Source organism: Embiotoca jacksoni, unplaced genomic scaffold (genome assembly GCF_022577435.1).
Source record: "Embiotoca jacksoni isolate LCO1_2020_lvr unplaced genomic scaffold, fEmbJac1.0.p SCAF_17, whole genome shotgun sequence".
Classification (NCBI taxonomy): Eukaryota; Metazoa; Chordata; class Actinopteri; family Embiotocidae; genus Embiotoca; species Embiotoca jacksoni.
Window position 1 is genome coordinate 763,444 of NW_027185307.1, and position 12,512 is coordinate 775,955.

A 12,512-nucleotide genomic window follows, 5' to 3' on the forward strand; every position below is an offset into this window, starting at 1 on the left:
CCTTCATCATCTCCTCTGGAATTTCTTTTGATTTTGGCATCGTACTCTAAAAAGAAAATAGTTGGACCTACTTCATAAAATCACTTCAATTGGTAACACACAATTGAATTAAGTTTGTTCAACTTAATTTATCAAGTTATATGAACACAATTGATTGAAGTGAGAACTACTTAAAAACTGGATTCATTTCAAATCAACAGTTTACATCCGTGCAACTTAAATTTAAAGCAAGTCAACTTAAAATGTAAAGTTTTTTTAAGTTGGCTAGAGACAAAAAATAGACTTGAATTTGTTAATATTAAGACTTTATTAACTTGATGGTCACAAAGACAAACAAATATGCAAATAATGCACAACACTCTTAATACATAACGTTTTGGCCCAAAAAAGTGTGCAACAGAATTTGGCCATGAGTCCAAACTAAATTGTTCCAAGCTTCCTAAACACGAGTGTGCTGCTGTAACATGGTAGGAGACAGTTTGTGGCCCAGAGGAGCAATGAATCAGAGACTATCCTCACTGTGAGCTTTGAAGGCTGCCAGATACACTTTGGATTTTGGGGGACAGCTTGTGCTGCTCAAGCTGCATGAAGATTTTCTGGAGAACCTCAAAAGTGAAACGAAAGGCTTTGGGATAAACTAGATTGAGTACATATATGAAACCTAGAAGAAGGTCACAAGCTGAGGTCAGTCCATTCAACACCTCCACACCCTCCATCACTATCTCATGTCTTCAGGTGGCTCTTGTATTCCTTCCCCCTCTTTCTGAATCACACACACACACACACACACACACACACACACACACACACACACACACACACACACACACACACACACACACTCACACACAGACACACACAGACACACACACACACACACACACACTAAACCACACAGACACACACACACACACACACACACACACACACACACACACACACACACATGTTGCTGCTAACATGTTCATAAGCATGAAGCAGTACACAACATAAATATACAACTTCCAGTTATGATATTAAGAAACGAGAATCCGGCCGTAAACAACCAGCTGAACAAACGTTCAGTTCACTTTACCAACTGGTTGTAACTGATACTTAGCTCTGTTAGCTCTTAGCTAAGTCCCTGAATTCTCCAGCGTTACACCAAACCCTTTCAGGTGATCATTTCATATCGAACATCATAGATTTGGCTCATAACATGATTTAGTTGACCTACCTTCTTGAGAGGAATCCGACTGTTGAAAATAAATGGCGGCTGAACTTGTGGGGAAATCTGGAAAAAGGTGTGAAGGTCATGAGGTCAGACGGACACACGGAGGAAAACCGAACTGACGTGCTTTTCCTGAAATAAGAAGAGTCAGTTCAGAGTGCAAAGTGTTGTACTAAGTTGATGTGGTCCACATCACCATCACTAAAGCAGAAAGCTGAAGGAGACTCGTTCCAAACATTACGTGACTTCAGCTGCTCAGATTCTCTTCAGACTGGAAGCTGCTGCTGAAACGTTTCAGACAACTTCATGCTTCAGAAAAGTCAGTGAAGATTTGATCATTTTTGGATTCAGTTATGAAGATGGGACAATACACAGGCCCGTTTGGTGTCAAATAACCTTTTCGCTTCCATCATTGAAAACGTTTTCACGTATTTGTGTTGAGCTGGTTTGCGGTTTATTCTTTTTTACAGCACATACATGGTATCAGTGCAGCCTTATCGAATCATTCTCATGTTTGTGTCCCAGCAGTTGAATTAAAGGACATGAGCACGGTGAGAAATCAGACCTCAGACTGGATATCAAAGAGTTCGTAGCTTCAGGTCTGTAAAATGGTTCTGATCCAGAAGTGTCTTCAGCTGCAATACCAGCGAGTGCCACTAGAGGTCGGCTCCAAAAAGCCTCCGGCTCCATAGACTCCCATTCAACTTCTCTCATCAAATCCAAAGTGAATTAAAACTACAAGCAGTGATCTGCGGTCCCTCGCACGCTGCACGTCAGGGATCCGGCGGTTCGGCAAGTTTAATGTTTGAATCCGACCGTCTGCTCTCCATACTGTGCATGTAATGATCCAGAGTGTGTTTCTACAGCGTGCGGTGGGTTGTTCAACAGCACCATGGGTACAGTCAGCAGTCCCACTCTCTCCATGACCAACTACCACCACAACATCAACTGTACCTACCACATCAGGGTCCGGGACAACAGAGTGCTGGATCTCAGGTAGGACTGCAAAACAGAAGAACAGAACCATTGTGATCCGTCCCGGTCGTCTCAGGTTGGACTGAACAACCTCCTTTCAGCCGTCCACGCTCTCATCTGCTCTCTCCTCAGGTTCAACACCTTCCATCTGGAGGCATCTTCCTCCTGTCGCTTCGACTACGTGGCAGTTTATGATGGAGGGGACACCTCTGGCCCCCTGCTGGGTCGATTCTGTGGTACCGCGCTGCCTCCTGACCTGAAGTCCTCCTCCAACCAGCTGTTCATCATCTTCAGGACAGATGCTTCGGTGAATGGGATGGGATGGAGAGCTGTTTACAGTGAGACACTCGGTAGGTCGGGATGATCGTATGAATGACGGCAGCTGAGGAGGGAGGGGCCTGATTCACTGGGGTTCATAAACCAAGAGCTCATTCCAGAGTTATTTATTAACTATGTACATTTGTGGGACTTTGTATTTGTGAATTCATTGTTGTTTGTCCTTGAACTGCCTCAGGTCCGGCGCAGGGCTGCGGGGGCTATCTGTCCATGCCCATGGGCATGCTGGGTTCTCCAGATCCAAACCTGGATGGTTATTATGAGCCGTGGATGGACTGCCTGTGGACCATCGAGGCGCCGGTCAACAAAGTCATCAATCTGACCTTCAGCTCCTTCGAGCTGGAGACCTCCTCCACCTGCCGCTATGACTACATCAAAGTAAAGATCCTCTGAAACATTAACCACGTCGTGATTGAAAACACTTCAACACGAATCTGTGACACATCAGTACAGTGAAGGCATCGTGCTTTCATTTGTGTTCTGCTGGTGTGAATTAATGGCTCATTACGTAAGGAAATAAATAACGCTCATTTAGATTTGTGATAAATGAAGTCATAATACCAAATTCTTATTTTAATGGTATGTGCTAAACACTGATGCTAATAGTAGAATATTGATTAGAATAATAAAACTGATAATAATACTGTGACAAACATGGACTTCCTGTTGCCACTATCAGATGTATGATGGTGACAACACCAACGTCCCTCTGGTCGGGACGTTTTGTGGAAACTCCATCCCGGCTTACTTTGTTTCCAGTGGAAACTTCCTGTCTGTTCACTTTGTGACGGATGGCACCGCACAGAGGCGGGGCTTCAACGCCACCTACAGAGCAGTTCCACGTAAGACACCCTCCACCCTCCACCCTCTACCCTCCACGACAAAAAACAAAGCTCCATTCATATACCAGGAACTTTAAACACACCCGCTGTGTCCAAACATCTGTCTGCAGCTGCCTCCTTGTTCATGAGAGCTACAATACAGCTAGCACTCAGCTAGCACTCAGCTAACACTCAGCTAACACACAGCGAGCATATTCATACGCATATTATTTCTTGCTGCTGTACTACACTTGTATTTCCTCCTCAGTGGTTTGCGGTGGGACCCTGAATGCCACAACCACCATCCAGACCCTGACCTCCCCCTACTTCCCCGGTAACTATCCTCCTTTCACGTCGTGTCTCTGGACCCTGGACGCTCCGGCCCAGGAAACCATCAAAGTGTCGGTCCAGACCTTCGTCCTCCAGCCCAACCAGAGCTGCTCCACAAACTACCTTGAGATGAAGGACTGGCCCATGGTGAGTTCAGAGACTGCACCAAAACCAGACAACACAAAACCTACCGGTGGCACACAAACAGTTATATTGAGCACTTCTGTCTCAAACACTTTCTGAAATGAAGAATTCGTGGTATTTCCAGCTCTTTTACATGAAACTCCAATAAAATGCTGTTTGTTCACTTTTATTTCTGTCCTCACAGACGGACAGGCAGCTTCACAACCTTCAACAGTTACAGTCAGATTTAAAAGTATTTAAATATGTCTGCTCTCACAAAATCCTTTTCTTTGCTCACTATCAACAAACAAAGCAAAAGAAAACAGACAAACCGTCTGCTGGCTGTGGACGGTTCTGACCGACGGCCTCTCCACTGTAACCGGGTTCACCGTCCGTTTGAGTCCCGTAGAAAGGTGAAGGTCATCATCACTGTGCTGTGATCTTCATCCTGACGAGGTTCTTGTGCTTCCAGGGAGACTACGGTCAGTCCCATAAGTTCTGTGCATTGGACGGCCGTCCACCGGACTTCTACAGTCACGGCAGAACTGCCCTCATGCACTTCAAGTCGGACTCCTTCATGGCAGGAAACGGCCTCAGTCTCACCTATCAGGTCGCCAGTAAGTAAACAGGATGAGAAACAGAGCAAACACAACATCGTTGTATTTACTTATTGTTGGGAATTCAACTTAGAAATGTGCAAGTTTCCTTTAAAAGAGAACGGAGGTCATATGAAGCAGCGAGCGGCTGCCGGAGGAGGCTGAATGTTGTCCAGTCAGCACATTTTAACCGACTGAAGGAGATAACCAGTGTCGGGAAACCCACAACACCACAGCACCAGGAGAAGTCACTTCCTGTCCTGGTGCAACCTGATCCGAACGTTGAGATACCGAGCAGTGAGTGAAGCCGGTCTCTAGTGAGCGCTCTGACTCTGGTTGCGTTGGTTTCCAGGCTGCAGCCGGACCTACGAGCAGGAGTACGGCTACCTGATGAGTCCTGGCTGGCCGAACATCTACCCGCACAACATGGACTGCATCGTCCTCCTGAAGGCACCGCCGGGAAGCTACATCTCCTTCTTCTTCAACAACTTTGACTTGGAGAACCACAGAAACTGTCGATACGACTATCTGGAGGTACAGAACACATGCAGAGACACACGCCTTCACACGCCATCACACGCCTTCACACGCCTTCACACGCCATCACACGCCATCACACGCCTTCACACGCCATCACACGCCTTCACACGCCATCACACGCCATCACACGCCTTCACACGCCTTCACACGCCATCACACGCCATCACACGCCTTCACACGCCATCACACGCCTTCACACGCCATCACACGCCATCACACGCCTTCACACGCCTTCACACGCCATCACACGCCATCACACGCCATCACACGCCATCACACGCCTTCACACGCCGTCACACGCCTTCACACGCCGTCACACGCCATCACACGCCTTCACACGCCGTCACACGCCTTCACACGCCGTCACACGCCTTCACACGCCATCACACGCCTTCACACGCCTTCACACGCCATCACACGCCTTCAAACGCCTTCACACGCCATCACACGCCATCACACGCCTTCACACGCCTTCACACGCCTTCACACGCCTTCACACGCCATCACACGCCATCACACGCCCTCACACGCCATCACACGCCTTCACACGCCTTCACACGCCATCACACGCCTTCACACGCCTTCACACGCCATCACACGCCTTCACACGCCTTCACACGCCTTCACAGGCTATCACACGCCATCACACGCCTTCACACGCCATCACACGCCATCACACGCCTTCACACGCCTTCACACGCCTTCACACGCCTTCACACGCCATCACACGCCTTCACACGCCTTCACACACCTTCACACGCCTTCACACGCCTTCACACGCCATCACACGCCTTCACACGCCTTCACAGGCTATCACACGCCATCACACGCCTTCACACGCCTTCACACGCCTTCACACGCCTTCACACGCCTTCACAGGCTATCACACGCCATCACACGCCTTCACACGCCTTCACACGCCTTCACACGCCTTCACACGCCTTCACACGCCTTCACACGCCATCACACGCCTTCACACGCCTTCACACACCTTCACACGCCTTCACACGCCTTCACACGCCATCACACGCCTTCACACGCCTTCACACGCCTTCACAGGCTATCACACGCCATCACACGCCTTCACACGCCATCACACGCCATCACACGCCTTCACACGCCTTCACACGCCTTCACACGCCTTCACACGCCTTCACACGCCTTCACAGGCTATCACACGCCATCACACACCATCACAAACTCTCACACGCCATCACACGCCATCACACGCCTTCACACGCCATCGCATGCCATCACACGCCCTCACACGCCCTCACACGCCATCACACGCCATCACACGCCATCACACGCCTTCACACGCCTTTACACGCCTTCACTCACCTTCACACGCCATCACATGCCCTCACACGCCTTCAAACGCCTTCACAAGCCATCACACGCCATCACACGCCATCACACGCCATCACACGCCATCACACGCCTTCAAACGCCTTCACACGCCATCACACGCCATCACACGCCTTCACACACCATCACACGCCTTCACACGCAATCACACGCCTTCACACGCCTTCACACACCTTCACACGCCATCACACGCCATCACACACCTTCACACGCCATCACGCGCCTTCACGCGCCTTAACACACCTTCACACGCATTCACACGCCATCACGCGCCTTCACGCGCCATCACGCGCCTTCACACGCCTTCACACGCCATCACACGCCTTCACACGCCATCACAAACTCTCACACGCTCTCACACGCTTTCACACGCCATCACACGCCATCACATGCCCTAACACACCCTCACACGCCATCACACGCCATCACACGCCTTCACACGCCATCACACGCCTTCACACGCCATCACACGCCTTCACACGCCTTCACACGCCTTCACACGCCTTCACAGGCTATCACACGCCATCACACGCCTTCACACGCCATCACACGCCATCACACGCCTTCACACGCCTTCACACGCCTTCACACGCCATCACACGCCTTCACACGCCTTCACACGCCATCACACGCCATCACACGCCATCACAAACTCTCACACGCCATCACACGCCATCACAAACTCTCACACGCCTACACACGCCATCACACGCCATCACACGCCATCACACGCCTTCACACGCCTTTACACGCCTTCACTCGCCTTCACACGCCATCACACGCCCTCACACGCCTTTACACGCCTTCACTCGCCTTCACACGCCTTCACACGCCATCACACGCCTTCACACGCCATCGCATGCCATCACACGCCCTCACACGCCCTCACACGCCCTCACACGCCATCACACGCCATCACACGCCTTCACACGCCTTTACACGCCTTCACTCACCTTCACACGCCATCACATGCCCTCACACGCCTTCAAACGCCTTCACAAGCCATCACACGCCATCACACGCCATCACACGCCATCACACGCCTTCAAACGCCTTCACACGCCATCACACGCCATCACACGCCTTCACACACCATCACACGCCTTCACACGCAATCACACGCCTTCACACGCCTTCACACACCTTCACACGCCATCACACGCCATCACACACCTTCACACGCCATCACGCGCCTTCACGCGCCTTCACACACCTTCACACGCATTCACACGCCATCACGCGCCTTCACGCGCCATCACGCGCCTTCACACGCCTTCACACGCCATCACACGCCTTCACACGCCATCACAAACTCTCACACGCTCTCACACGCTTTCACACGCCATCACACGCCATCACATGCCCTAACACACCCTCACACGCCATCACACGCCATCACACGCCTTCACACGCCATCACACGCCTTCACACGCCATCACACGCCTTCACACGCCTTCACACGCCTTCACACACCATCACACGCCTTCACACGCCATCACACGCCTTCACACGCCATCACGCGCCATCACGCGCCTTCACGCGCCATCACGCACCTTCACACGCCTTCACACGCCATCACACGCCTTCACACGCCTTCACACGCCCTCACACGCCATCACAAACTCTAACACGCTTTCACACGCCTTCACACGCCTTCACACACCCTCACACGCCATCACACGCCCTCACACGCCTTCACACGCCATCACACGCCCTCACACACCTCCTCACACCTTCCTCATCCACATCCTGCAGGCTCGTCTTCATCTCCATCACACCTGAACCTTGGACGTGTGTCCCTACATGTGCTATCTGTGACAGTAGCGTTATTATTCATATATGATCTGTGAGTTTTCTGTGTGACCTTTGTGTCTCAGGTTCGTAACGGCAGCACGGTGGACTCTCCCCTGATTGGTCGGTTCTGTGGCAGCGCCCTGCCCGACCCCGTCTTCCCACAATCGAACCTGCTCTACTTGCACTTCAAGAGCGACTTCTCGACAGCGCGAGACGGCTTCGAGGCCACGTGGACTTCGTCCCCTCACGGTCAGAGCTCAGAGCGGGTTTACAGAACATCCTTTTATTCCATGAAACATGAAGAACATGAATCCAACATCCAAATGTGACCAACGAGCTTCCAGCCGGTCAGTGTGAAGGTAGCGCAGCAACCAGCTGCTGGAGGACCGTTCGTACACAGACTGAAGGGATGTTTTACTGACCCTCATTTTAAAGTCCTCCTTTATGATTTGAATGAAAACAAACAAGATGGAGGCCAAATACAAACTACCAGTTATTTACCGTGAAAAATAATCAGTCATCATCCTTCTGTCCTTCTATAAACTGCGGAGCCACAGAGAGAGAAAAAAATAAATTATGGCCACAAGATAAACATGCGCATGAAATGCTATTTTGTTTGATGGAGAGAAGTCAACATGATGCTCTGCTAGTTTTACCTTTATTTATGGAACTGATTCAGAGATAGTAGTTCAGTTCACGTAGGTTTACAGATGTAATTATTATTTTATATTATTTACATTTTTTGTTGTACTTTTTCTGATTATTACTGCTTTTATGAAACTCTGGTTGGAGGAAGATGAACGTGTTCAGTGTCTCTTCCTGTTTATTTACCCCAGCTGATCTGAACCCTCTCTGTTGGACATATTTCTGTCCCAGGTTGTGGTGGAACACTGTTTGGAGACCACGGCTCCTTCTCCAGTCCCAACTACCCGGGAAGCTACCCCAACGGGACGCACTGTGAGTGGGGCATCAGGGCCCCCCCAGGTCGGGTGGTGACCGTCACCTTCGCCCAGATCGGCATCGACGACCCGGGAAACTGTCAGAACAACTTCCTGAAGCTGTACGACGGCCCGGACGCGTCCTCCCAGCCCGTCGGACCGTACTGTGGAGCGGTACGTAACTCATCGGTGATCAGAGGTGACGGGATGTTTCAGCCCGACACCGACACACAAACACGTACAGGTTGATTTACAGACTGGAGGTGTGAATGAGGTGTGTTCACTCTCACTGACCTCCGTGCTGGAGGGCTGAAAAAAAAAGAGTGTCAGGGAACGTACTTTCTACTGAACACTTTAGAGCAGATACAACAGAAGATTCACTCAGAGTAACCAATCAAACTCACTTCTGTCAAAAATAATCCAGTCTGATATGATTTTTAACACAAATCCCAGTGAAAGAGTCAGTGTTTTGTCCAGTGTTTCCACCTCGCCTCCTGTTCCTCTCTGAAGGTACACAAAACACCTGCTGTCAACAATATGAAACATTCTCTCATATTTTAGACCCATTTTCCATGTCCCACCTCTCCTTCACTGTGATTGGTCGACTGGTGACAGTGACGAGCACAACTTGGTGAGGGCAAAAAAACGCTGAACATTCAGTGCTCAGCGCAGAATAAATGCCACAAGGAAATAAAAAAATATGCTGTACTGAGGAAAAAACACTTTGTTGGACACGGTAGGTCGTTGCTGCAGTGGCAGAGTGTCGGCCAGTTTCGGCCTGATTGGTTAAAATGAACCCGAGGTGTACGCCCACGAGGATGGAGCGACTGCAAACACCAACGGCCGTAGTCATAACCAGTGTCAACCACAGAACGGGGCCTGGAGGAGGCGGAGTCAGGATTTAGGAAAAGAACCTTTCCAGTGAAATGTTCAGAAACTGAGTCGTGTGTTGGAGATGATTTGTTGACGCAGAGTGAGGTGATGAACTGAAGTAGAACAAAGCCTCTCACACATTTAACCTCGCTTCATATCACATTATATTGATCCAGTTTATTATAAACATTCAAACCTGAAGTGTAGTTTTACATTTTTCCCATAAGCATCTTTCAGTTGTAAAAGAAATAGATATACCAAAATTTAAAGTCAAATTCTGCTCAATATTTCATCAGTGCTGTCTCACCATCATGTTCCTTAAAGCTCAGAGAGGATCACAGACTGGATATAAAAGTGAACGTAGCTTCTGAAAAATGAGTCCGGCTCCATAGACTCCCATTCAACTTCTCTCATCAAATCCAAAGTGAATAAAATGTGTCCATCAGTTATCTCGGTGTTGTTAGCTAAAGTCACTCCTTCTTATGACATCACTGATGGTTGATGACATCACTGATGGTGGCCTAATGTTTCAGACCTGGAAGCTACAAACACTTTTTCAATCACTTTAGTCTATGAGATTGACATCTGGGCCACCAACTCATCACAGACACTTTTCTGGAGGTCCATCTGAAAACTAGCAAGATGGTGATTTCAAAATCTGAACTTTCATTTGTTATGCAGACGTGTTTCCAAAATATAAAAGCCACCACCTATTATTTTCCCAAAGTCTTCATCTATCCAAACCAGTCCCATATATACTTCCTGTATGAACTCCTGATAAATGATTCCACTGGACATGATGAGTGACTGTTTTCTGGTTTGAGTACAATGAATAACAGTTTAAAGTTACACTGTATTACACTGTTACTTGTGTGTTACCAGAGTGTTAATGGATTGTTACCAGAGTGTTAATGGGGTGTTACCAGAGTGTTAATGGGGTGTTACCAGAGTGTTAATGGAGTGTTGAGTGTTACCAGAGTGTTAATGGAGTGTTACCAGAGTGTTAATGGAGTGTTGAGTGTTACCAGAGTGTTAATGGAGTGTTGAGTGTTACCAGAGTGTTAATGGGGTGTTGAGTGTTACCAGAGTGTTAATGGAGTGTTGAGTGCTACCAGAGTGTTAATGGAGTGTTGAGTGTTACCAGAGTGTTAATGGGGTGTTGAGTGTTACCAGAGTGTTAATGGGGTGTTGAGTGTTACCAGAGTGTTAATGGAGTGTTGAGTGTTACCAGAGTGTTAATGGGGTGTTGAGTGTTACCAGAGTGTTAATGGAGTGTTGAGTGCTACCAGAGTGTTAATGGGGTGTTGAGTGTTACCAGAGTGTTAATGGAGTGTTGAGTGTTACCAGAGTGTTAATGGGGTGTTACCAGAGTGTTAATGGAGTGTTGAGTGTTACCAGAGTGTTAATGGGGTGTTACCAGAGTGTTAATGGAGTGTTACCAGAGTGTTAATGGATTGTTACCAGAGTGTCAATGGAGTGTTGAGTGTTACCAGAGTGTTAATGGGGTGTTACCAGAGTGTTAATGGAGTGTTACTAGAGTGTTAATGGAGTGTTACCAGAGTGTTACCAGAGTGTTAATGGAGTGTTGAGTGTTACCAGAGTGTTAATGGGGTGTTGAGTGTTACCAGAGTGTTAATGGTGTGTTACCAGAGTGTTAATGGTGTGTTACCAGAGTGTTACCAGAGTGTTAATGGTGTGTTACCAGAGTGTTAATGGAGTGTTACCAGTGTTAATGGGGTGTTAACAGAGTGTTAATGGGGTGTTACCATTGTGTTACCAGAGTGTTAATGGTGTGTTACCAGAGTGTTAAGGGTGTGTTACCAGAGTGTTAATGGAGTGTTACCAGAGTGTTACCAGAGTGTTAAGGGTGTGTTACCAGAGTGTTAATGGGGTGTTACCAGTGTCACCAGAGTGTTAATGGAGTGTTACCAGAGTGTTAATGGTGTGTTACCAGAGTGTTAATGGAGTGTTACCATTGTGTTACCATTGTGTTACCAGTGTGTTACCAGAGTGTTAATGGAGTGTTACCATTGTGTTACCAGAGTGTTACCAGAGTGTTAATGAGGTGTTACCATTGTGTTACCATTGTGTTACCAGAGTGTTACCAGAGTGTTACTAGAGTGTTACCAGAGTGTTTCCATTGTGTTACCAGAGTGTTACCAGAGTGTTAATGGGGTGTTACCATTGTGTTACCATTGTGTTACCAGAGTGTTACCAGAGTGTTAATGGAGTGTTACCAGTGTATCCTCTCTGTGTCGTGTGTTCAGGAGACCAACATCGCTCCGTTCACCGCCTCCTCCCACCACGTCTTCGTCGTCTTCCAGGCGCAGTACTCCACCCTGCCGTCAGGATTCAGGCTGACCTGGAGCAGCTGAGAGAGAGACACACACACACACACACACACACACACACACACACACACACACACACACACACACACACACACACACACACACACACAGAGAGAGAGAGAGAGAGAGAGACACACAAAACATATCTGCTGTGCATATATTTCTTATGTAAACCAATGTAATGGATAAATCTAAACCCTGTAATAATAAAATGATGATTGAAGTACAACGAGGAGTTCGGTTGGTGGTTTGTCATT

The 12,512-nt window shown here is 48.5% G+C and overlaps 1 protein-coding gene across 1 annotated transcript in view; it reads left to right on the forward strand.

The window, feature by feature from the left end:
* The window catches only part of cubn (cubilin (intrinsic factor-cobalamin receptor)), a 70,492-nt gene extending 58,213 nt beyond the window's left edge, over positions 1–12,279 (forward strand). Inside the window, exons 58-67 of the mRNA XM_069151214.1 lie at positions 2,077–2,206; positions 2,318–2,535; positions 2,700–2,899; positions 3,201–3,363; positions 3,611–3,819; positions 4,268–4,412; positions 4,744–4,925; positions 8,177–8,342; positions 8,970–9,205; positions 12,172–12,279. Coding sequence (XP_069007315.1) covers positions 2,077–2,206; positions 2,318–2,535; positions 2,700–2,899; positions 3,201–3,363; positions 3,611–3,819; positions 4,268–4,412; positions 4,744–4,925; positions 8,177–8,342; positions 8,970–9,205; positions 12,172–12,279 — 1,757 coding nt within the window. The remainder of the gene's footprint in view (positions 1–2,076; positions 2,207–2,317; positions 2,536–2,699; positions 2,900–3,200; positions 3,364–3,610; positions 3,820–4,267; positions 4,413–4,743; positions 4,926–8,176; positions 8,343–8,969; positions 9,206–12,171) is intronic.
* Positions 12,280–12,512: the final 233 nt, after the last annotated feature.